The sequence below is a fragment of the Watersipora subatra genome, chromosome 4 (assembly GCF_963576615.1).
Source record: "Watersipora subatra chromosome 4, tzWatSuba1.1, whole genome shotgun sequence".
NCBI lineage: Eukaryota > Metazoa > Bryozoa > Gymnolaemata > Cheilostomatida > Watersiporidae > Watersipora > Watersipora subatra.
The window spans coordinates 60,600,717-60,627,848 of NC_088711.1; the positions used below are offsets into that span (position 1 = coordinate 60,600,717).

At 35.8% G+C, this 27,132-nt stretch overlaps 1 protein-coding gene across 2 annotated transcripts in view; it reads left to right on the forward strand.

The window, feature by feature from the left end:
- Nucleotides 1–27,132, forward strand: part of LOC137393326 (protein ecdysoneless homolog) — a 36,554-nt gene that overhangs the window by 3,438 nt on the left and 5,984 nt on the right. Inside the window, exons 3-13 of one of the 2 annotated variants that reach the window (XM_068079825.1) lie at nt 466–553; nt 2,690–2,868; nt 4,285–4,477; nt 5,855–5,983; nt 7,380–7,526; nt 15,972–16,072; nt 20,063–20,166; nt 20,790–20,985; nt 21,781–21,836; nt 25,105–25,317; nt 26,143–26,279. In XM_068079825.1, coding sequence (XP_067935926.1) covers nt 466–553; nt 2,690–2,868; nt 4,285–4,477; nt 5,855–5,983; nt 7,380–7,526; nt 15,972–16,072; nt 20,063–20,166; nt 20,790–20,985; nt 21,781–21,836; nt 25,105–25,317; nt 26,143–26,279 — 1,543 coding nt within the window. Of the gene's footprint in view, nt 1–465; nt 554–2,689; nt 2,869–4,284; nt 4,478–5,854; nt 5,984–7,379; nt 7,527–15,971; nt 16,073–20,062; nt 20,167–20,789; nt 20,986–21,780; nt 21,837–25,104; nt 25,318–26,136; nt 26,280–27,132 lie in introns of both variants that reach the window. The other variant, XM_068079824.1, reaches the window with a different exon arrangement.

A 27,132-nucleotide genomic window follows, 5' to 3' on the forward strand; every position in this document is an offset into this window, starting at 1 on the left:
TTTGTTTGACTTCTACACTGGCTAGAAAAACTAGTCACCTAACTGAGCTGTTGATGTGTTGGAGCTGTGTTCAGCTCAAACAATTGTTTATTCAAGTTACAGTTATTATAATATTATATAATATATTATATAATTATAATCATTATTATAATAAGTCAACAATTATATAATAATTGCTATATTTATATCATTATATTATAACAATTGGTATGATAAGTTGTCTGCTCTTTTTATATTGATTCCTAAGTAATTGGGAAAACAACTCTTATTTTCAAGTTTCATTAGTGGTAATAGAAATGTTCATGATGTACAATTTATACAACCTGTTCCCCGAAGTGCTTTTTAAATCTACTGAGCAGGTATTTGCTAGTGTTCAATAAGCAGCTCCGGATTGCATCTAAAGTAATTCCCTTAGATTAATTGTGTCTCAACAAGCACACAGTGTTCATCTCCTCAATTGTTCAGGTTACAAGACTCTGATGGAGAGTTCTTGCTCATAGAAGCAGCCAATCACTTGCCAGAGTGGGTCACACCTGAGACTGCGACAAATCGGGTGAGTACTATCTTTTGCTACATCCTTTCACAATGCAAGTTGAAATTATTAAAATTGTCGTTAAACCTTTGCTTGAACACCGTGACGCTTTATTTGTCAATATTTCCCTTAAAGTGGCGCTTTATTAGAGGTGATGTTTAAATACAGGGTGGTGGTGTAGTTTTCAAACATCTCGTCAGAATGTTGAGAAGATAAATTTTAACCCTTTCATTGGCGAATCGACTGTCGTCCATATTTTGCACTCTCCTTCGGGTGGTTTGACATTCACCCTTTTGGATACAAGAAATTTGTGTATGTACCTCCAACTTGTTGGAGGTATCTTAGTAAACATGCACAAGGAAGCTGATACACGTTTCTACCAGTTGATATTTATTGCTTGCAATTAACCTAATTTTATAGCTTGCGTTGCAGTTTGGAGCTTTAAAGGTTTTTATTTCATTTTAAATTTGAAGCCGCATTTTTATTTTATAACTACAGTATATTTAACAAGGTTGCTTGAAATCTTATTGCCCTCATCGATATGTTTGCTACAGTTTGCAGCCAAAACTGGCTTCTGATGTGCTATAGGACAGGAGTTTCGAGCGTCAATCCATTGTAAGCTGATTTTGGATTACCGTAGTCAAATAGTATGCTATAAATCTGCAAATTTATAAGTTTTATGCTAATAATAATAATAATAATCTATCAAATGCTACAAATATATATTCAAGAACAAGAGACATAAACAAACCATCATTATATTACATGCAGAAACACAAGTTAACATTTTTGAAACAAAAATATTTGCATCGTTTTCTCGACATGTAGCGTTCTGGTTGTTGCTTTTGTATGGAACCATCTCATCATCTGCTAGTCATTCAATACCTTCCACAGTGTTTGCTGACCTGAACTCTTCTTCTGCACTGCTGAGCTAGTTGATATTAGCATATAAACAATTTTTAGCAGAGCAAAACTTTAACGCGTCGCTGTCTGAAAAACCTGTTGCAAAAAAATGCTAAATTTTCAACCGGATGCGTGCTTAGCACAAGTCGTCCGAGGTATTGTAATTGCTAAAACATTTTTCACATACGTCGAAGTATCACGACCGCGTTAACCAAGGAACAGCTATTATCCTGATACAGTTACTAATTATTTTTACGGTGTTGCAATCAAAGTTTTTAACGAAAAAACCTAAAGACTGCAAGTTGGAAAACGAACTTCGATACGAACAGAACCACTGAACGAATTAATTGCTATAGATGTAATTGAGCTTTTATTAACACATTTTTTGTCAACATTGTTTTACTGATTACTTGCTATAATGGGTTCGTAAATATTAAGAATGTCAAATAGTGGTGGTAAAATAGAAGTAGTGTTCAATTAGAAGTGGTGTTCAATTAAAGAGTGGCGCTCTATTCCACAACCCTTCTCCCAGAGTGGCGCTCAACTAGAGGTTTTACAGTAATTTAAAAAATTGCAGTTGTTCGATCATCGATTTATTAGCATCTACAGGCTGCTGCAGGATCAGATGCATAACATATAGCATATATTCCCGTTTATATATGTATATATAGCATATACAGAATCATATGCATAACAAACAATATCTGATGGGTCTTTACGTTAACATCCAGTGAATCAAATAAAGGTTCATCAATTGAAGTGTTAAGGAGAAGGCATGCATTTGTATAGACTATAGTTGTATAAGGGGCTACGAGTGTAGTGAAAATTCATTATAAATACACAATGTGATAGCAGTTATTAGTTGGTAGTATTAGTGCTCTCCTACAAAATGGCCTCCATCATTGAAAGACATGGTTTAGTACAGGAAGTAATTTATTAGGTGAGTTATTTGCCTAGTTCTTTTTTCATATATGAGCTTCTCATCTCCCTGTTAAGATGATCATTTTTTAGGGTTTTGTTTATAAATGCGAATATAATATACGAAATATAATACCTCTATGACTTTCCGTCACCATATATGCGTCGAATTGAAATGGCTAAGAATAGTTAATAATTTATTCTGATTAGTTCAGCTGTATAACCCTTTGTTTCTGGTGAAATTGCTTGGATTTTTGACATTTACCTTTATATAAACACATTGCAATGTAGGGGAAAGGAGATAACTTCTACATAGCCTATTTTCTATTCACACAGGTATATTTGTATGAAGGGGAGCTGCATCTTATACCGCTAGCCAGTAGTCCTGCAGATATAACTCCTCTAGCCACTGGCTGTCCTACCATTAAGGCTGCCGTGCAGTGTGTGAGCGCTTGCAATAAGGTCACCAGGGCTAGCCAGGCCGTCCAGGACTCTATAAGCAAAAGGTTATGTCGGTAAGTGGCTCTGTTCCGTTTATACATAGAGGTAGGTCTACGAGAGTACGGCTTGAAGTCAGGCATTCTCCTGAATTGACAAGTTACTTTGAGTGTAATCACAAGCTTATTTGGTGCAGACGTGTAGAAGCACTAGATGTATGTAGTTTATCACCATTACCTCCTAGTGCATACATAGCTGATTATATATGGAGAGCACTTATTACCTTTTAGAGATCAAATTAAGAAAGAGCTATTATATACAGACAAGAGTCGTTTGGTCGGACTCGGCCATTGAAAAAGTCTGATTATTGAAAATGGAGTATTGTACAGTACTGTATATTAAACCGCCTCTATTGCCTCACACACAACTCCTAGAATACTATATGCGTATACAGTATAGATGAGAGAGTAAAATATGGTTATACCTGTAATAGTGCGCAGTATAATTTTAATAACAGTAATAATAACAAATGAAAATACAGTACAACACTCTGGTGGAAAACTCAAGCACCTGCCTCACTCGAGCCGCTACCTATCGGGCAATGTTGTCATTTTTCGTACAGACACGGCCGCATCGGACAATTCTGTGGACTCCGGATGTTGTCCGGACAAACAAAAGTTCAACCTAGTTAAGTTTTAAGAAGCGAGTGTTGACTGTACACGGAATACCTGTAAGAAAACAGTACAGCGGGTAAATGATCAGAATACAAACTTTTCAACTAGATAAAAACAATATAAAGTTAGCTAATCCAAGCAAGGACATATAAGCAGTGGATAATCTGACAGTCTTCAGGTTGTGGTCTGCCTTGCCAGTCGGTGTCACACTTTCGCCATCTGCCCTTCCGAGATGGTCGACTTAAGCACTCTCATTCCGTTGAGGCAGTTGTGGACCTCGAGTCCTGCACCGGTAATGCTTTGATAATTGGCATTCCCTCCAGTCTCGACCGGTGTGCCTGCAGCGTGTCAATAATTGTACCCAAATAATCATAAGTGAAATGTCATGTGACAACTCTATGGACATTAACTCTATGTTTCGATGTTATACTTGTATATAATTAGACATGCTTGTCACTTAGTCTTGTAAATATTTTATTCGCATTTACACTCCGGAATTATATAATTCTTGTTACAATGTATATTGTGTGGGAGTAAGTTTGCAATTGCTATGCTGGACTCTGGATAATAGAAATATACTCAATACTCTGTTAAAACCCTGTCCACGTTTGAGGGTAACTTTCACGGAGGTCTCCATAACATCTGTGACTAAGCACATTCTTTTTATACCTATTAATTTTTAGAGGTAAATGTAAGAAAGGTCCATTGTAGCTGCTATGCTTGTTGTACTTGATGGCTGATCAGTCGTCACTCCACTTCTTCCATAAGTTTGTTCAGATCATTGTAACCTGCGGTGCTTAGTTTCTCTTCTTACTGCAGGTACCCGGAACAGGCCGCTGCTGATATCCATAGTACCACATGCTATGTTCCTGTATCTGCTGCTCAATTGTTGGCTGATGATCCTCAATTGATATCTTCGGCTACTAGAGCTTTTTATCTCAGAGATCCCATTGATGTCAAAGCTTGTCAAAACATGTGTTATTTTCCTCCTGACAACCGAGTCAGTGTCAAGGTCAGTTGTGGTGGCTCAAAATTAGAGTAGGTTTAAAAAGATGACTCAGAACACTGCGTTATTTCAGTGCCAACCTGATGCAAATTATCATTGATAGCGGGTCTCATTTGATTCTCATATACCGTAGTTATTCTTCAGGGTTATTAGTTGTCTCTATGTTTGATACTTTTTATACGGAAAAGCTCTTTAAGGATGAAATTGGAAAACATTTTAGTAGATTATATCAGAAAGTCTCAGTAATTTTCTATCATTTGCCATTGTTTTTAATATTTGAAGTGATCTGACTGCCAGCATGTGTTAAGATTAGGATTGACGAAACTCGATCACAGTTAGAATGGTCAGAAAAAAATAAGTGGGAAATGACATCACTAGTTGCTATCATTGCTATAGTTGCTATCATTGCTATAGTTGCTATCATTGCTATAGTTGCTATCATTGCTATAGTTGCTATCATTGCTATAGTTGATATCATTGCTATAGTTGATATCATTGCTATAGTTGCTATCATTGCTATAGTTGCTATCATTGCTATAGTTGCTATCATTGCTATAGTTGATATCAGCTATAGTTGCTATCATTGCTATAGTTGCTATCATTGCTATAGTTGATATCAGCTATTGTGTTAAAGTTGCAGCATTGTGTCTATAAACTGTCGATCTTTTTGCAACTATAGACGTCATAATCGCACTTTCGCTTGGTATGAGCGTTCTAACCGCTATCAAGTTTTGTTAATTTTAATCTTGAAGCATCCTGCCAGTCAGATGACCTTAAAAATCAAAAGCAATCACAAATGATTGAAAAATTCTGATACTTTCTGATAAAATCTACTAAAATTTGATGCAAGTTCATCTTCAAGAATCAAATTTATTTTAAAAGGAACTTCCTCTATTTTTAAAACGAATTTCAAAAGGATGATAAATTTTAGCTTTAGCAAAAGCAAAACATTTGGTCTAGTCCAGAACTCTAACAGCTCTATCATTAAAGTACTATATATGGTTTTGTGTCAATAAAATGATGACCATTTTGTACAATGACCTTTTTACCGATAACGGATGTGATGGGAATGTTGGTTATATAGTTAATGTGAGACGTGTGCCTCAATCATATTGTGGTGAGAAGTTCTGGCATAATGACCGCAGCTATTAATAACAGCAGCATTGCTGATGGAGCTTCCTCAGTGTTCTCTTCAAATAAATAACGAACACAGCATCCAGTTTTATAAAAGAGTTTTGGTATGGTTGGAGTTGTTTGGTGCTCCCTATTTTCAGAAGTTTCATTGCTTTCCTTAGGTTCAGTCATCCCAACAGCTCTATTCTGGGTTGGTGGTTCTTGCATGTCCTATCAGCTATGGTGTTATCATTATCTTGTCTGTTGTAGGTACGACTCACCCGGTGCCTTTATGCCCAGCTTGTACAACAGAAATTCTTTCCTCCTAAGCGCTCAATCTGGAACATTCCGCCGGCCAACAGTCCTAAGTACAAGTCACATGATCTAGGCATGAAAATTGTAAGTGCTGTTCAGTTTCATTTGAGATAGAACTTTAGTTGCCATTTTCTTAGTCTGAGCGTCTTTTATGAGTTTTCATTAGGTATGATTCAACCTTCACTATATAATAAGAGGCGTGTCTGTCTGTAGACAAATGAACAGAGGTTGGAAAAAGGTCGCCTTCATTAGGCTTTGAACTAGCGTCATTCAGATTCGTAGAGCAACACTCTAACAACTGCACCAATCACTCACTTTGCATGATAGTAGAATTATTGTACACATACTTATTCTCTGTACTTTATTAACATACCTGATGATCTCTTACAGTACTTTATAATAATTATACATATACTTATTCTCTGTACTTTATTAACACTCCTGATGATCTCTTACAGCACTTTATAATAATTGTACACATACTTATTCTCTGTACTTTATTAACACACCTGATGATCTCTTACAGCACTTTATAATAATTGTACACATACTTATTCTCTGTACTTTATTGACACTCCTGATGATCTCTTACAGTACTTTATAATAATTGTACACATACTTATTCTCTGTACTTTATTAACACACCTGATGATCTCTTACAGCACTTTATAATAATTGTACACATACTTATTCTCTGTACTTTATTGACACTCCTGATGATCTCTTACAGTACTTTATAATAATTGTACATATACTTATTCTCTGTACTTTATTAACACACCTGATGATCTCTTACAGCACTTTATAATAATTGTACACATACTTATTCTCTGTACTTTATTGACACTCCTGATGATCTCTTACAGTACTTTATAATAATTGTACACATACTTATTCTCCGTACTTTATTAACACACCTGATGATCTCTTACAGCACTTTATAATAATTGTACACATACTTATTCTCTGTACTTTATTAACACACCTGATGGTCTCTTACAGCACTTTATAATAATTGTACACATACTTATTCTCTGTACTTTATTGACACTCCTGATGATCTCTTACAGTACTTTATAATAATTGTACACATACTTATTCTCTGTACTTTATTAACACACCTGATGATCTCTTACAGCACTTTATAATAATTGTACACATACTTATTCTCTGTACTTTATTAACACACCTGATGATCTCTTGTGGTACACCAGACTGTCAGGGTACTAGTATATATATATAATAGCATTGAGTTTTTCACTGTTTTATCTTTTTCATTGTTACTAAAAATATTTTTATCTCTTCTACCTCTTAACATCTGCTAACATTTATCTGTTCCAATAAAGCAGTGTTTTGTTGCCAAGGGGAGATAACTACGCTTCATTTAAACAAACATGCCAGACATTTACGGCAACTTCGAGATCTAGTACGTTTCACTTAGCATCAATACGCTGTACCAGTTGCCGTTTGCGTCTTACAGGCTTTTGGGTTTGAAATGCTATGCACGAACTCAAGGACTAAAGAGGACAACTCCAGTACAAATGCAAATAGTGAGGAAATAACAAAGTTGGATGAAAAGAAATGGGCACAGTACCTCAGCTCACTGCACAAGTATGATTACTTTCAGGTGTGTTGAGTATGGGCTATTTTTTGACATGCAGTGTATTTATTAATTTATGATGCATCTATGATTTTGTGAGAAATAAAAATTTGTGAGAAAAAATTCATTTTAGGACCCGGAAAGTTATAAAAGGTTGTGGATAGTTTTTAGTTTTTTTGTTGTGCAACACTTTTAGTCTATGCAAAGCCAAAATGTTTTGCTGACCTGAAGGGTGGATAACTCCTTCTCTTCATTGTGTGAACTATATAGAGCTCAACAGCTACACTGCCTTGTGAGCGTACAAATACACTTTTAGAGAGTTGTCCTTTCATACGCAAAGCTTTGCTAATTTTTATCCTGGTCCAGTTATTATAAAGATGCTTCTCTGCTTTTTTCTTAGTTCTTTAATGTTCTCTGGTATCTCAGTAAGTTGTTCTTAGTTTTTACTTATAATACTAGAAGCAATATCAGATGGCAGTGTTATTTTTACTAAATAATAGCTGTGTTGAACATGTTAACCATTAACCATGCGGATAGGCTTGAAGAGGTATAATGTGGGTAACATTGGTTGTTAGCATTCGGTGTCATTCTCTCATGCCTTATTGCCACTGCTTAGAGTCACAACTTGGCCATGTCAAGGGTTCTGATGATTCGCTGTTTTCTGTAGCAACATTATTCTCTGTTTATCTTAAAATGGCATGTTCCTTTAATGGCTGGTCGTGCTCCTCCCCAACCTTTGCTATTCTCTAAGGTTATACCGGTTATTATAATGTTCTATATAAAATAGGAAGGAGAGAAGTTTATTCTCCAAGGTTTATACTATGTTCTCATGACTGTAGATCTTAGCTACATGCTTATATATCGCTCCTACACCCTCTGCATATGCACCTAGTATAGTCGGTGATGCCTGTTTAGTTGTTATTGTTCAACTACTATCTAAGTGAACAGACAGTTTAAGCTGTGAAGGTCTCTATATTTGATCAAGAAGTATAAAGATTAGATTAGTGAAACGGAGTGAATGTTTATGAGATTCATTAGTTCTTCTTCAATCCCTTTTGTTACTCTCTACATTTTTCACGGTAGGTAGTAGGTATGGGGTTACTCTCTCATCCAGCCTTTTCTGGTATCACTATTATAGTAGTACTGTTATCACTATTACATCAGTACTGTTATCAATATTACAGCAGTACTGTTATCACTATTACAGTAGTACTGCTATCACTATTACAGTAGTACTGCTATCACTATTACAGTAGTACTGTTATCACTATTACAGTAGTACTGTTATCACTATTACATCAGTACTGTTATCAATATTACAGCAGGACTGTTATCAATATTACAGCAGTACTGTTATCACTATTACAGTAGTACTGCTATCACTATTACAGTAGTACTGTTATCACTATTACAGTAGTACTGTTATCACTATTACATCAGTACTGTTATCACTATTACAGTAGTACTGCTATCACTATTACAGTAGTACTGTTATCACTATTACAGTAGTATTGTTATCACTATTACAGCAGTACTGTTAGCACTATTACAGCAGAACTGTTATCACTATTACAGTAGTACTGTTATACCTGTTATAGTAGTACTGTTATCACTATTACGGTAGTATTGTTATCACTATTACAACAGTACTGTTAGCACTATTACAGCAGTACTGTTATCACTATTACAGTAGTACTGTTATAACTTTTACAGTAGTACTGTTATCCCTGTTATAGTAGTACTGTTATCACTATTATAGTAGTACTGTTATCACTAGTACAGTAGTACTGTTATTACTATTATAGTAGTACTGTTATCACTATTATAGTAGTACTGTTATCACTATGATAGTAGTACTTTTATCCCTGTTATATTAGTACTGTTATCACTATTACAGTAATACTGTTGTTACTATTATAGTAGTACTGTTATCACTATTACAGTAGTACTGTCATCACTATGATACTAGTACTGATATCCCTGTTATAGTAGTACTGTTATCACTATTACAACAGTACTGTTATCACTTTTATAGTAGTACTGTTATCGTCTGTATATACATTGTATTAGTTTCTCAGACTGCAGTAGTTGGTTTTTATTAACTTCATCAATATAAATTAGCTCCACATTTATCAAGATGTGTTAACTAAGAAGGATGAGATTAAGGAGAGGTGGCTTAATCAAGTCAACAACCTCGGTAAGAGCTGAGATAATACTGTGGCAGTGAGATCACTAACTGACCTCCTAAACAGGGAGTTAGTTGTCTTCTCTTGAAACTATTCAGCTACTTGAAGCTTTTCATATCTGTAATGGTAGTAGAAAGATAGGAGCATATATAATGTTGTTTGACCTCCAGCACGCTCCAGCAGTGAGTGCATGGTACTGGGTCTATTATGTGCCTATAATTGAGCTGAAGCAGTTTTATGTCCTAATGATATGTAGCGGTATGGTGAGATTAGATACCAGTAGTTACAGTGTTTCTAGTTAGTCTATGAAAGACACCTGTTCCAGGTCCTCATAGACGGTCTATATGTATACAGTTTGTTATAATTTCTTCCTGATTGTCCTGTCTAATGGTGCCAGAGCATTTCCTATGAAATAGCAATACATGTTCACAAGATAACGCTAACCTAAGGTTCTTTAAATTACAAGATTGTAAATTGATAGAGGCGGACCATCATACATGTATGTAGTTCTCAAAGTAAGTGACAAGTTGATAGTTTATGTGGACAATATAGCTCATTGGTCAGTGGTCACAGGCGTCTCTCACCAGTGTTTTCAAGCCAAGATCTTATACTGCTACCATTGGTCCAATTCAACATGAATATGCAAAATGAACTGGTTTTAACTTTCTAATTGTGGCTTTTAACTGGCAACAGTTGAAAGTCAGTATGGACCGGCGATAAATGTCTATATACTGTACATGTATATCTAAAATTTTGGAACTGTTTTTATTTCCTAGTTGCGGTTGACGGTAAGCTAAAGTTGGAAGCTTTTCTAGGACAACTTCACTTGAACACACAAAGATGTGTTTCAAGTTTGATATGTATAAAAATGATCATTGGACTAGATACTCTGCCAGTCTTAGATAACTAGGAAAGAAGAGGCCTCATATTGGGCTAAAGTTATTCCTATATGGCCGCTGGGTCGGAGTTTCAATGTTACAAAAAACGTTCTGCACAAAAATTCATTTTTTTCTAACATATACATTTATCATTCTAACTTTTAAACTTCATATCATGAAAAAACGTGTTTTGTGCATTTCAAATAATTGTAGAGAATAAATAAAACAATTGTAAAGGTGTTTAAATGTTAAATAATTTGCGAGTAATGGCTAGATAAAGTTTTTCCTGCTACAATAACTTCAATGGAAAATGATTTGCTATTGATATAATTGATACAAACCGAGAAAACTAAGTAAAAATCATGAATATTGTGAATTAATAATAACAATGAGTACATAAAAGCGTGTGTATAAAAAAGTTACTGTTGCAACAGAAACTCCATCAAAGTTTTAATACAATTTTACTGGTACCTCCCGATCAGATGCAAACATAAAAATGAGATATCAGAATTAAATCACTGAAGCAGTGAAGGCTGTGAAGCGCACGAGGATACTTTGTCTGATCAAATGGAGAGAGAATGTAGAGGCAATTTCTACTCAAGATAGCAACATACATCTGTTCCTCAAGATAGCGCAACATGCAACTATCCCTCAAGATAGCAAGCATACGCAACATACAACTGTCCCTCAAGATAGTGCAACATGCAACTATCCCTCAAGATAGCGCAACATGCAACTATCCCGCAAGATAGTGCAACATACAACTGTCCCTCAAGATAGTGCAACATATACAACTGTTCCTCAAGATAGCAAGCATACGCAACATGCGACTGCTCCTCAAGATAGCAAGCATACGCAACATACGACTGTCCCTCAAGATAGCGCAACATACAACTGTCCCTCAAGATAGCAAGCATACGCAACATACAACTGTCTCTCAAGATAGCAAGCATACGCAACATACAACTGTCTCTCAAGATAGCAAGCATATGCAACATACAACTGTCCCTCAAGATAGCAAGCATACGCAACATACAACTGTCTCTCAAGATAGCAAGCATACGCAACATACAACTGTCTCTCAAGATAGCAAGCATACGCAACATACAACTGTCTCTCAAGATAGCAAGCATACGCAACATACAACTGTCTCTCAAGATAGCAAGCATACGCAACATACAACTGTCTCTCAAGATAGCAAGCATACGCAACATACAACTGTCTCTCAAGATAGCAAGCATACGCAACATACAACTGTCTCTCAAGATAGCAAGCATACGCAACATAAAACTGTCCATGTGATAATTTTTAGTTTTTACAGTTTTTAGCGATTGATCTTAGGAAGAACCGGCAATTGAAGGTGTGTAAATTGAAACGGCACATTTGAGAATGACAAATTAAAAAAAAGTACTGAATGTAAGGCGTTTCAAAAACTTTGGAAAGAAAAACAAACACAAAAGGTAATATTAATTAATAATAAGTTTATAGTTGGCTTGTAATCTGCAATAGAAGGAATTGGTAATACAATGCCGATTTGCTGAAACAATAGTGATCAATAGATTTTAGATAAGGATGGTAAGATAGGATTGATAAGGCAGCTTAGTGTAATGGTTAGCTCGACTGTCTGAAAAACTGGAGGTTCAGAGTTCAAATCCAATACGAAGTGGATTTTTCATTTCTAGATATTAATTGCTACAACTGGACATACGGACGGGGGGCAGATTAATAAAAGACAAACAAACACAGAGATTTATATATATATATAGATGTATGTATAGAGTGAGTCTCTGTGCATTTTATTGAGTCAATCTCTTTGCATTTTTATCAACTTACCATGTGAAAAGGGAAATGTTCCTTGCCAACGACTATTTAAATATTGCTATGGGTTATTTTCTAGCCATTAAAGCATAAAGTTGGTCATATCGACTAAAACCCCAATGCAGTTGCATTTAAATGGCTGATGAATTGTTTTTGATTAAGTTTACTTCAAGTTTTGGTGGGATAATTATTAAAAGCAAAAGGAACCTTTATATTAAAGGTTGACTTGCAACAAAATTCACACTACAGTTATTTGATATCAAAAGATTCACCATGTCTTACTCTGTTGTGTTGTAGGTGCAAAATATGTGGGAATGTGATTACAAGCTCTTAAAAGCTCAAAATCGAACAGTTAATCGCAGCCACACGAGGCCGCCGTAGTTTGGATTCTCTTTCCAAAACGGCTCAAATGTGACGTAGTTGTGGTAGATGGTCTCTGTTTACACTTTCATGCAACCTTATTCGTCGAAATATTTTCACAAATATACTTCACGCATTCAATAAAACCATGTCTATTGTTCTTAGGCGTCTATTTTATCATCATTGTAATGCTGTCACTTTTAGCACTGATATCTTATAACTTACCGTAAAAATTTGTTAAACTTTTTAACCTTAGCTCGAAGGAGTGCATATCATTGTCTGATAATCATGACGAGCCTGTTGGTCACCTGTGATAATCAAAAAGTGCTGCAAAAATTATTTTCGAAGTATGGGTCACATGATCAGATTACGACTTGACAATTAGTTCAAGCCGAAACAAAACTGTAAAGTAGCGAGCATCTATATTTGATACGTGGTCTTCGGTAAAACCCAAAGTGTTTGTCATAAACTAGTGCTACGATAAGTTTATATTGAGCTTTTTATTGGCCTTTCAATTCACGTGAGAACATCACGTGACAGGACAATAACCAAACTATCATGACTACGTCAGAGAAATAAAGAGATTTCAATCTACGGCGGCTTTTCATTTTTGAGCTTTTAAGAGCTTGTAATAACATTTCCACGTATTTGGCACCTACAACGCAACAGAGTAAGACATGGTGAATCTTTTGATACCAAATAACTGTAATGAGAATTTTGTTGCAAGTCAACCTTTAAGGTTATTATAAAATAGGTACCTGTCAAGGTGAAACATTTTTCAGTCAAATCATTGGCACGCTATTTGACTTAGATGGTAGTAAATTGGTATTCTGTAGCATATATAAACCTTTAAGGATGCCAAAACAGACATTAAAAATATCTGCCAAAAGTGATTAGTTTGCTATTTAAATAAATCAAATGCTGTTTCCTCAAACTGTAGAAAGTTAAAATCCTGTCGCTGTAAAGAAAAAGTCTGCCAGCAGGAGGGTTCAGTAGTTCATTTTAATATACTAAAGGTTTCTATCATTCCTGAGCTAGCGCTGACACCCTGATCAAAAGATTTTCACTCTCAATGGTTGGATATAAAACAATAATATTTCATTAAATAAATGCGGGTAAAAAAAAAACAAGTTACATTTAATGAGGGTTGTCTCTTCTTATTGACTAATTACATATATGTACATATGAATGTCATTATTTAAAGTATTTGACATAAATTATTTTTAATTTTGCCTTTTATCCCAATATGGTTATTTTACAATTTCACATACATCATTTTGTTGTGTCTGGAAAGGTGGAGATGATTCAATAAACAGTCATAAAAATGGCTCTAAATCCTCCTGGACTACAAATCTAATGGACAACTCCAATGAATTTGGAAGACATTTGTCAACTTGCCTATACATGTTGACATGTAGTCTCTTTTCAACTGATGACGTCCTCAGATTGTTTGTGTATAAAAGAAGCCCTGAGGTGGCATCCTCGTGTTTGATGTGACACTGATAAATGGGAGCTCCTCTGCTAGTATGCACATTTGCTCATTATGCAGATCGTGAAATGAAGGCTATAGGCTTGTAGATCATCGTGTAACCAGGATTAATATGAGAAGTCATGTTTGATGAGTTATTCACATTGGAGGATTGTTGTTAAACTATATTCAGTTTGACAATACAGTACAGTAACCCTGTGTGCTCTGGGCTCATCTCTCATCAGCTCTGTTTGCCGCTGCTGTCAATTCCCTATGTAATTAATCAGTCAATATTCTCTCATTACAAATTAAACCCCATCTGTTCTTGTAACCGATAGCTGTGCAAGCATCTCTATCTTTTGCGGTCTATCTTATCCTGAACACTTAGATGCTAGGAGTCGATAGCCTAGCATTTAAGCCTGGAGTGAGAAGTTGGCTTTATGGAAACAAAGAATCATGTTTAAACTTATTGTATGATACCCTGGTAGGTTTGTTGTAGAATAATTGCATAGCTTCGATCAATATATGGAGTGTATCTAGCTACGGGTAGCTAACTATGGGTGTAGGTAATCTGTTACAGGTTTTAAGCTACAATGTTATAGGTGTGGAGCTACTGTTGAACTGCTGTGCAGCTACTGCGGCGACGGTGTAGCTACTGTGGTATGACTTTGCGTCTACTGTGTTGCAGGTGTGTAGTTATTGTGGTATGACTTGTAACTACTACGATGAAGGTGTGTAGTTACTGTGGTATGACTGCAGTGTCAGTCAACACAAAGGAGGAGTTTTGTATTATGGGCTGATAGCCAAGTTGTTTGTGCGTTGTTAGCATCTGCTGTGGCTTCTAGAAATCTACCCCTCTACTCGACCTAACAGCATGGCAACTACTCTTTACATCGAGCCTTTGTTACCGATGATTTATTCCTCTCAATCAATAGATGAATCACTGTTTGGCTTGTTAGCGCAGGACAGTGAGTCAGACGTGCTATTATATGCCGGTTTTAGCATATCATTTCTATTCCCTTGGCTCCTCTCTTTACTATATAATACACGTCCGTCCGCTGAGGTGCTCTCCACTTTCCTGCTACTTCTGCTGACGGTAAGAATATGACTGTGTTTGGGAGCTGATTGTTGTGTATTTTTTATTACTTTTTTATTCTTTTTTGAAGGCGAAAGCCTCAAATCATGTAGAAAGCAGCCGGGTTGGTTTGAGCCAGAAGAGGTTTACTGGTTTAGTATTATTGTTATTACGATGAGTGAAACTGTTGGGTGGTGAGGAAACCCGCCCATAATCTTTTATAATTTAGAGCTATAGGCCTTTAGCTAGGTGTTGGCGTCTCATTAGTGCTTCATTTTTTTCTGCCATAAAGTTTTCAAGCTTGACTTACGTAATCATTTTTTGGTTTTATTGAAAGCTATCTTTCTCTTAGATGTCTCAATAATTCATAAGTCTGTGGTAAAACGTCTATGAAATCTTGTCAGGCAGCAATTAGATTTAGATAACAGCCTAAATAGTTTTTTTTATAAATCATTGTTGGAATTTTAATCTTTTTCTGGTAGCCTTTTCATAATCATAGATTCTGTTTTTAGAAGAAATACTGTTAACAAAATTAGCAGGTGACACCCTCTCGAATTGAATCAGGTTACACGCATTACACAAATAAATAACTTTGATTTTCATGCTATAAGAAGACCATGCCTATAATTGTCACTCGTAGACTGTGTTCCCACCTTCTTGCTTACTGATATCAGTTTGTTGTTGCAGGGAGAGATTGAAGGGTCTGTTAGGCACCAGCAACTTTTGTTGGAAGCGAGGCGTTACTTTACTGTAAATCAAGAGGCTTTTCTTGAGGAATCATCCAGCGGGTACGTTGAGAGTCATCAAACCGATTACGGCCATTCTCGACTGATTTCCTGTTTGTTATTTCATATTCAATATTATTTCATTTGTTGACTTTGCTCACATTTCTAATCATTTATATCTCACATCATTCTCTAACCATTACATATTATTAAGGTGGCAGGTTAGATTGTTGGCCATTGTTTTCCCTGCTTTTAATGTTAGACGTAATGATGTTGCTTTGCCTATTGGTCGGTTGAACCAGATGGAATAGCTCTTCATTAGTTTTTGCTAAAGAAAATATCAGAAAATTTATTTAATTTTATCAGAAGTATAAGTATTTTTCTATCAATTTTTTTCGATGTTTGAACTGGTCTGATTGGCAGGATGTTTTAAGATTAAAATCGACAAAAATTGACTATGGTTATAATGCTCAGATTCAAGCAAGAGTGTTATCATGACACTGTAGTTGCACTTCGTCAAAAAGACTGACAGAATAGAGAATCGTAATGCATATCTATTCCATCGCACTTGAAATAGAGACACTTCAAACACATTAGTCCATATCAATAATAGGCAGCTGAGCAGCTAGTCACATCATTTTGGCACATGTTTTCTTCTGAGTGCTTTAACTGTGATCCAGTTTTGTCTATTTTAATCTTGAAACATCCTGGCAGTCAGATCACCTCAAACATCGAAAACAATCGCAAATTATAGGAAAATGCCGATACTTTCTGATAAAATCTACTAAATTTTGTGTAAGTTCATCGTCAAAAGAGTTGATGTTTGTAGAGGGCAGGTCTAGAAATGCTTGTAACAAAACTGCTTTATTAGCCACATTCTTTGGTTCCAAATGCATTGTCAAAACTCGGGCTAAACTTGATGTTGTTTATGATTGTAATATTTATAATGAAAGAGAAAATACAATTTAGAGCCATCCGTGTTTGTTTTTTTGTGTATTATCAATAATATAACCCCCCCCCCCCCCCACAAGGATTGGCGACGGCTATAATATGGGCAGGGTTTAATGATTGAGCTCTGTTTGAATTGTGCTAGCCTGGGTTTCGGGGCTAACACAGTTCTCGCAGGGCAGTCCGCGTTGCTTTGTTAGGTTTTGGAAAACATGACTTGCTGTTATTGTTTCATTAGCTCATTCAGTCAGTAGACCCCGCGGTTCACAATAGCAAACCTTGAATTTCTACAGTGTAAGGGTAATACCTAACTAAAAAAATGGATTCACGGAAAATAAAACATTTCAAATTACCTATTTTTACCAATTTTGAGATTGGTAGAGGTCATAATATAGGCTTAAAGTTAAATATAATTTACCCGAAATCACTTGAACAACTTGCTTTTTCCCCTAGTTTTTGATTAATATTTTGCCACCCTTAATATAAAATGACAAAGTTTTTTATCGTTGTCAAATTGTTTGACCTGGCCAATAAGATGAGACAACAGGCAAAGCTATGCAGTGCAGTTTTCATACCCAAAATCTAAATATAAACCTAATTTGGGCTATTTCACAATGGCGACTATTAATATCACGAATGCTTGTGAATGGCAACTGACTGATCATAACGGTGACAATATTAGGCAACTATATTTATTTGACAACAAAATGAAACCAACAGATAAGTAAAATAACCACCATTGTTCATAATATTTGTAAGTTTACAAGAGGCTTTATTTAGCATATTTCTTTGTTCTGGTTCATCCCAACAGAGCTCGATCATTAAACCCCGCCCATATGATAACCGTCGCCTATCCTGTGGGGGGGGGGTGGGTTTATATCATTGGTATTATACACACAGAAACCCATATCTTTTTTTGGAGAAGTTGTCTGCACTTATTTTACTCGCCACTTGGTTTGAAACTGAACCTGTCGTTTTACTGCGAGTGGTAGATTTTTGTATTTAGCTCAACGCGATACATACCGGAGCCAGCTTTAGAATGGGCTTTCTAAAGGTTTAGATGGAGTGTTTTTAAATGAGCAGCACTATTTTTCTGGTAATGTTTTACAAATAAATGCTTTTCTGCCACAAAAATTTGCATCTATCGACTTGCTAATATTTTTTATTCGATGTTTAATGCACAGTAGTGGATAAAATTTGCTTGCTGAAACATGCATATCAAGAAAACATTTAGCCGATACACAACTTGGTATCTCTTTCCTTCCGATCTCGCTGTAAGCTTAGCCCAAGTTTTCAACATACCGTAGATGTAGTGGTTGCTGGAGGTAGAGTCAATTTTCCATACAGTTTTGTAGATGACTCTCTTTTTGTGAGGTTGAAGCTATTTTCCGATGCATTTTAAATCATGATGATCTATCACATAGCTCTGGTACAAACATACAGTATTACATATGTAGGTTGTTGGTATCTTGCACACAAAGACTGTCGGTATCAAGGCTATGAGATAGATTGTCAGTTTCAACTGTTAATACTATTACTTCAACCCGACTAATTTACGATGTAAAAGCCAGATATATTTGTAACGACTAGATTACTAGATCAATAATCGCTAAAAAGAGGTTTGTAATGTTATTTTACCCTAAAGAGCCGTGAAAAGAAGTGTAGGCTAAAAAGTGGACATAGTGAATAAACTCAGTGGTAGAGTAAGTGCTAAAGGTACATGGCATAATTTATTCTAGTTTCAACCAATTATAGTTTAAATTACTTTAATTTATATTTATTTTTATATTTTATTTTGAGTTTTTAGTATTTTGACATATACAGTCAAACATGGATAACTCGAACTTCACGGGACCGAGCAAAAGTGTTCGAATTATCAGAGCGTTCAAGTTATCAGAGCACTGTCACAAGTCCATGTATTTACTTATTTATTAGTAGATACATGTACATATACAAACTATAATATAAATCAAAAGCACAAATGGCTTGTTTCAAATTAAATGCTTCTAATGTAAAGTTTAAAACGTTTTTATCAAAAAGTATAGAGATTTTTCTATCACATGAGATTGGTTCGTTGTTTGAGGTGATGTTATTGCCAGGACGTTTTTCAGATTGACATTGGCAAAACTTGATTGTTGTTGAAATGCTCAAAAGAAAAGACATCTTTTTCTTTTGAGCGTTTTACCCGCGATCAATTTTGCCGATTTTTCTTGAAGTTTATGCAAAGATTACCTTACTTTACCTGGGATTCATTAAGAGCAACACTCCGAGGCAGTTCAATTAAAAGTTTTATGAGGTTTTACGGTACATTGTATATCACTCACGCTTTTTGAATGTACACACGTATTCTGCGTTTAGGTCAAACGATAAATAGTTTTTTAGCTAAGACAACGTATACGTTTAATTACAACAATTTTTAAGACGTTTTAAACATTCAACATTCCGACGTTAATTCAACACGGAATCAACGTCGGAAAACTAGGTATTCATCACGGGCTAGCCGGGTCACGCACTCAAGGATTTTCGCCACGCACATACAAAACAAAAACAACATGCTGTTTTTGTTTTGTATGTGCGTGGCGAAAATCCTTGCGCTCGTGACCCGGTTAGCCCGTGCTATTCATCGTATAGCAGTATAAATCAAATTTCACCAAACCTTTAGAAAAGTCGTTGACAAAAATATTTTGCCGATGGTGGTAATAACGACGCTTATGAACTACGAAAAGATGAGGTTTACTTCTATGGCTTTGAATAAAGTGATTTTCTGAAGCAATAACAACCGTTTCGGTAGCCGTTGGGCAAAAAAGCAGTTCGAATTAACAGTGTTGAGTTCGAGTTATCTATAGCAATTTATCATTACGTGGGAACGGACCAAAGAAACCGTTCGAATTAACCATGTGTTCGAGCTATCCGTGGGCGAGTTATCCATGTTTGACTGTACTTGCAAAGTTGCTCTAAAATATTCAGATATTACATGCTGATAATTATTTAAATTTATTTTATATGTCAAGACAAATATTCAGAAAAACTTCACTTTGTATGTCAAAAAATTTACGTGTGAAGATCATTTGTAAGCCAAGGTTTAGTTCTAGTTGCCTGACACAGGTCAAGAGAAAATACTGGAGACAGAATATTGAGGCAACTGAAGACAATCAAAGTTACGGAAAAGGAACTGAGGGAAGCTGAGAAACACCTCACACCAGATGATGGTAATTCCCCTAAGATTACATGCTACGCCATTAAGATAGATGGTTTTATTATTCCCAAGTGGTACTTTAATACTTCGTACTGAGAGTTGTCTCCACATTAGATCTCTTCTCCACTATTACTTCATTGTCTTGGCAGCTTGTTTCGTTTTTCGTTTTTAGAACTTGAACATTATTTCGGTTGACTAATCTCACGGAGTTAGGTTCTCATGCAATGATCTTGAGCATGGTTTAGGGCCAGCTAATTAACATTATCTCCAAAATTGCTGCCAAGTTCCAACTACTAGTAAAAATAAGCATTGTAAGTTGAAGTAACAGTAGGTAAAAGGTTGTGTAAGTATCCGTAGTATTTCAGTTCAAGGTTTAACACCTTTGAGATAATGTTTGCATTTATTATTTTCATACGCAAAAAACTCTGAGGAGAAAATATAATAGCAGTATCCTTAACCAAAATATTTCTAAACTACTCTGTAGACTGTGGACTAATCATTCTTTCAATCACAGAAAACAGCGCAAAATCTCAAGTAATAGAATTGTCAAAAATTGTGGTAACATAACTCCAAAACTACTGCAGTTTCTTACATGTAACTCAGTAAGTATCGCTCAAGTGTATTTTCACCTCTCAGATGACTCGTGGCTGTCAATGACTTATGCTGAGCTAGACCAACTACTAGAGGAGTATCATACAGACAAGCCTTCAGCCGTTCCGAGCCTCAATAAAAAACCAACAGCTGAGTTCGATACCCAACAAATAGCCAACAGTATGAATGCTTTTATCAACAAACAATCCAACATTCTGTCAGGAGCAGAGCTACCCACAAGGTGATTTAGAAGTCAGCAGATTGGAAGCCCTTAACACATATATGCCTAGTTTTCTATATACAAGTAGGACCCTCTGTTCCTAGACCGTAATAACAACTTTACATTGACTGTGAAAGTACTGAGAATAACACGATTCCTTTTTAGCTGAATATCATGTTGAGGCCCCAAGTTGAACTGAAAAAACAGAAATTAAATAGTCAATAGTTGTTTTACACGCTTTCAAAGTGCTGTTATTAAGGTAACTGTAGAAACATACTGATTGCAGTACAGTACCATCATATTGTGATCCTGCGCAAACCAAAAGTACAAAAACTATGAAACGAAGCAGCAAAGTTTACTTGGGCGTAGAATCTGGTGGGAAAACAAAGGTTTTACATAGAGCTCTATAGAATAGTGCTCTATAGAATATGCTGTAATCATTGGTTTGTGTCCTAAACAGCTTTAGTAGTGAGTGCTAAATTTCTTGTTTGTTTCTCAACAGTGGCTACCTTGTAATAGCTCAGTGTACTGCCAAGGCATAACTTGTTTCCATTGTAATGAGAAGTTTAAATATTGTATGCAGTACGCAGTGTAGGGTCACCACTTGTATATAATGTGGTCAGGTAATACTCAGTTCTCACACAACTAACTAGTCTTGCGTCCCATAAAACTCGCATCTCTTAAGGCATTCATTCTGTTTCTGTGATGGTAAATAATGGTTGAGAGTATATTTTTAAAATGGTGCATACAGATCAAGCTGGTTTCTTTCTGCGTTTTGTGCGTGTGGTAATTCTTCTTGTTATTTGAACTTGACAGCGATGAGCTCAAATTCGATGGAAAAGGCTTCTTGGCAGCGATAGAGCAGATGATAAGTAAGTCACCGCTTGTTTGTACCCATAAAATGACATACCCGTTGGTGTATCCTCACAATAACATAGACATTAGTGTACCCTCACAATAACATATGCATTTGTGTATCAACACCACAACATAATCGTTAGCGCACTTATGCAATACCATATTGGTCTGGGTTCTTTTACAATAACCTAACCTGGAGTGTGTTCTTACAGTAACATAACCTGAGTGTGTTCTTACAGTAACATAACAATGCGTGTGTTCTTTCAGTAACATAACCCTGGGTGTGTTCTTACAGTAACATAACACTGAGTGTGTTCTTACTAGTGTTGGGCCGGTATCTAATTTAGTGCCGGATCGGATATCCGTGCACATTTTTATCGGTTTACCCGGTATCGGTATCCTCAGTATTTACCATCTTCGGTATCCTTTTGCCAACTAAGAAAGTTTGGTATTGTCGGTACTATTGTTCGGTATGTGGTTATCAGTGTGTCTTTAAATGGTTTAAACTTTAAATCATAACTGTCTCAAACAATTTTTATCGTTGTGCAAAAAGTAGCCTGTGCAAAAAACATTCTTTAGTCAGCAGTATATTGTTACGGCAAAGAGACTCCTTGTTTTAGAAAGCCAAAAAGGAAAAGAAAGATGGAAATATAATTTGCATGATAGATGTTTTTATTGTTTATTCTATTAAAAAATATAGTTATTAATACAAACGTTATGTATAATAAAGAACAGATAGATAATGGCAAGGGGCTCTCTTTGTTAAATATACTGAAACAGTTTAAAAAAATCTTACTATCACATATTGTAATCAGGTAATGTAATCACATAATTATACGCAGTCCAATTGGAGTCCAGTCCCGTTAGAGTCTTTATACGTCCGTCCTCCCATCTGTGTAGAACTCCCAAACCTTCGAGGCTGGTGGCATTATCAATGTAATGTAATATAATAGTAGATACAGTAAGCGTGAAAATTTTCGTTGAATTTGTTCGCCAATGCGTGCTGAGATTACCATGTTCGTCATGAAGCGTTTTAAAAATCTCTCCAGATATCCGTATAACCATTTACCGGTAGGCTTTTACGGATAAATACCGATCATATCAAACCGGCCGCGGATACCTAGCTGACACCGAAAATGATTGGTTTCCTCGGATACCGAGAATCCCTCGGTATCGGTAAGAGCGGATAACCCAATACCGGCCCAACACTAGTTCTTACAGTAACATAACAATGAGTGTGTTCTTACAGTAACATAACAATGAGTGTGCCCTGATAATATCGGTAACCATAAAAGCATCCTTACAGTTACACAACCATGAATATACAATTATACAGCACTAATACGCTTGATAGTCCAGTGCACTGTGAGAGATTGTTGTGATTAATCAATATTCGCATGATTATCCATTGGTGTGGTAAGGTGACTGAGTGGTCTAGTGGTAGTGTGCTTGCTGTAGGATCTAGTGCTCTGGGTTAGATTCCAGAGTGAGGCAATCTTTTTTAACGCTATTAGTGGGGCTACGGACAGACATAGCTCTCATTATAGTAGACTATTACTATAAGTGGGTCCTTGCAGTTCCTTTCCAACGCTCTATACACTTCATTCACGCTTGCCTAGAGAGGAAACGTTATGGATTTCATTTCAGGGTCTCGTATAATGAATTCTGGCTAGATTGTAGTTGATGTTATATCTACTTATATTATTACTGTTATTATATTATCCACGTATATTATTACATGTATTATCATTGTTATTATTATCTGTTTTACTCGCAGTGCAATATGTAAGGAATGGCTTGCTCTAGTCCTATGATTGGCTATATGGTGATTTTAGTTAGCGAAAAAGTTTATCGTCATAAAATTTCACATACCGTAAAACCTGTATTTGAACGCCACCTCTATATGAGCCCTACTATTGGAGAAAGGTTGAAAAATAGAGCGTCACCCTTTAGTTAGATGCCACTTCTATTTGAACTCCACTTCTATTTGACCGCCACTATTTAATATTCTTGATCTTTACAAACCCATTATAGCAATTGATCAGTAGATAAGGGTTTACAAAACTCTACTAATAATGACTCTATTACAATAGTAACAATTAATTCGTTTGTTGTTTTCGTTTGTATCGCAGTCTGTTCTCCAACTCTAAGTCTCTGTTTTTTATTAAAATTTTCAATATAACACCATAGAAATAATTAGTAACTGTATCAGGCTAATAGTAGCTTATTTTTTGACGCGGTCTTGATACATTTTACTTTGATGTATATGAAATGCAAATACCCATTGGTACTGCGCAAGGTGATTGCGTAATGTGAGACGGATAGCTCTTATTAGTAAGCTCACTAAAATTTTCCATCGGTATCGTGCCAGGCTAATAGCAAGTGGCAGGCAACTCTCATTACTTCTCATTGTTTATAAGCTGATTTTTAATACCCGAGCAATGCCGGGAAGCATAGCTAGTATAACTTAAAAATTTGCAGATTTATTGCGTATTGTTTGATAGCATCCCTGCGGTAATTTGAACTCAGCCGACAATGGATTGACACTCATAACTCCTCTTCTATTGCACATAAAATGCCAGTTTTGGCTACAAACTGTAGCAGACAGAACAGTAAGTGCAATGAGCTTTTATTCACCCTTGTTAAAAATAGTTATAGAATGAAAATGTGCCTTCAAATTTAGCATGAGATGAAAAATTTGAAAGCTGCAACGCAGGCTATTAAATCATCATAGGTTAATTGCGAGCAATAGATATCAACTGGTAGAGACATGTATTAGCTTCTCCGTGCATATTTATTTAAAGATCTACGACACAAGTTGCAGGTAAGTTGGCACATTTCTTGCATACAAACGGGTAATGTCGCCCTGCCGGAAGGAGAGTGCAGAATATAGGTTACATTCGATTCGCTTGTGAAAAGTTTCAATTTATCGTCTCAATATTCTGATGAGGTGTTTAAAAAATACAACCCCACCCTTTTTTAACGTCACCTGTAATAAAGCACCACTGTAAGGGAAGAGTTAATAAATAGACCGCCATGGAGTACAAATAGAGGTATTACGGTATTTACATGTCATAAGTTTGAAATGATTCTCAAGAGTATGCTATCAGGCTAGGCAAGTCTATTCATAGACAAGTCTTGGAGCATGGAATTTATGTTATAGAAAACTCAGTCTAGGTTATTGTCAAGGTACACACAATCAGTTCTTTTTCAATTGATTACACGTGTTGTTAGTAACAAGTAACCGTGTTGTTAGTAACAAGTAACCGTGTTAACGAGCAGATGGTGAAGACGAGGCTGCCCTCGACTCGGATGACTCAAGTCTCAATGAGTACGAGTCGGACGATTCCTTACCCAGTGATGAATTGGTTGCATCACGCAGTTATACATCAAATAGACCCATGCAGGCCAGCAAGGCGGCACAAAATTCAACTCCTAAGAAAGAGGGTGTTACCTTTGACACTTCTGCAGGTTCCCAGTCTACCAAATCAAAAGGTGAGTTACTAAGACAGGCTGTAATGTTTGTTATCTTTCCTTGAAACCTGTGTAAGTTCAAATTTTATTTTTATTATCACAAAATTCTTCTGTTATTGTTTTATGTAGATCGCCTTATGAAACCGATTTTATGTGGAAGGTAGGGTACTTTATTTCATTGGTTTATGAACTTATAGATAAATAAATAGCCTAATGCTTTGACCTTGCTTATTAAATGTCAAGGATAAACACTTGAGCTGTTTAGCTATGAATGGTCAGCCATATAAGATAATAACAATATCCTGGTTGTCGCAAGGTTTGATTGCTAGTGATCATGTCGAATATTATACTCACATCAAAAATAAAGCCTTCTTTAGAGTGATTTTAACCATTTTCTTGAAATCTGTATATCGATCAACAAATTTTTTATCGCGATGCTGACAGTGAACACTTCACTTGACATTGAAGTTATAAATGCTCATGTGAGAATCTATCATCCACCTTTTAGTCCGGTTGTAATCATGAAATAATAATTCTATTAATGAAGGAGTTCCAAATGTTTCAAGCGTCTATCATGTCTGGTTTTGTTATAGAGCTACTTGCTGTGATCAATAATATATTTTTATTTCTTGTTTTATGATGATGACGAAAAAATTTTCACTTTTGAGCCAAGAAGTCAAATTCGCAAACTTCAAATTTTTTTGCCGAAAACTATTCTAAAGAGTTGTCCTCTCGCTGGTATGTGATTTCAGGAGAGGATAACCTTAAGGATTTGTTAGTCTGTTAAATGATCTTGAACTTTTATTAGTGCTGTTGAATGTTGGAGTCTCTATCATGTAGTTACAGAATCTCAAAAGCCTGAAAAAGAGCCTAAGATTGAGGATTTCATGGCGATGATGGATCGAGAGTTGTCTAGGACAAATGTAGGCAAAACATTTGAAAGGCAGACAGCGAGAAAAGAGGCGGCACCTAGCAGGCCAGAGGTACACACCGTTTAATCATATTATATCAGTCATACATCGTAGCATCACTTTCTGCAGCTGCCTACTGCAATAGACTAGTTTTTTTAATTTCAAGTGTGGCAACCTACGACCCTGATCTAATATGGTCTTGATCTAGCAAAGGCTCTCAGTCTAGGTACATCCCAATCAATGACTTAAATTTTGAAAGTTATTATCCACATTACAGAACTATGCAGATTTTTGTGTTTTAAAATGTTTGGTAGAATTATGTTTCCCAATATCACCTCATTCTTTACTGAAGGAGTCTATTAACTACTTGGTATAAATATGAAATTGTGTTTTTATTACCTCGGCAACAAGCAAAATATACCGTGATTAGGACTTCAAGAATATTGAAAGGTGGAAAGTTTTTTTTTTTATCCATGTTACAATACAGTAGACAGTCATACGACGTAAATAATCCGTTCCAGGGATGTTTACAGTATGTTATACAGAATTTATGTTATACGATCAATAAAAAATACACATAAGTGGCATAATCCATTCCAAGATCTTCCAAACTCAACCGTGCAAAAAGGAAAAACTAGACTTAACTATTTAGTTTGTTGGTTTTGTTTACTTAACTGTACTTAACTGTACTTACCGTAACAATACCATAACTGCAGTATTATTGTTTTGCGTTGGCTACTTTTCTTTTTTTCTGATCAATTTCACTGGTTTTACAAATCATGGTTGCAGTAATTTTACAATAAATTGATGGGGAGTGCACATCCATAGTTTATCAAATCAGTCAACATTCATTTACAACATTTTGTTTATTTTTTTATACAAAAAAATCTATCCTGCAAAGTAAAACTAATAACAAATATTTTAT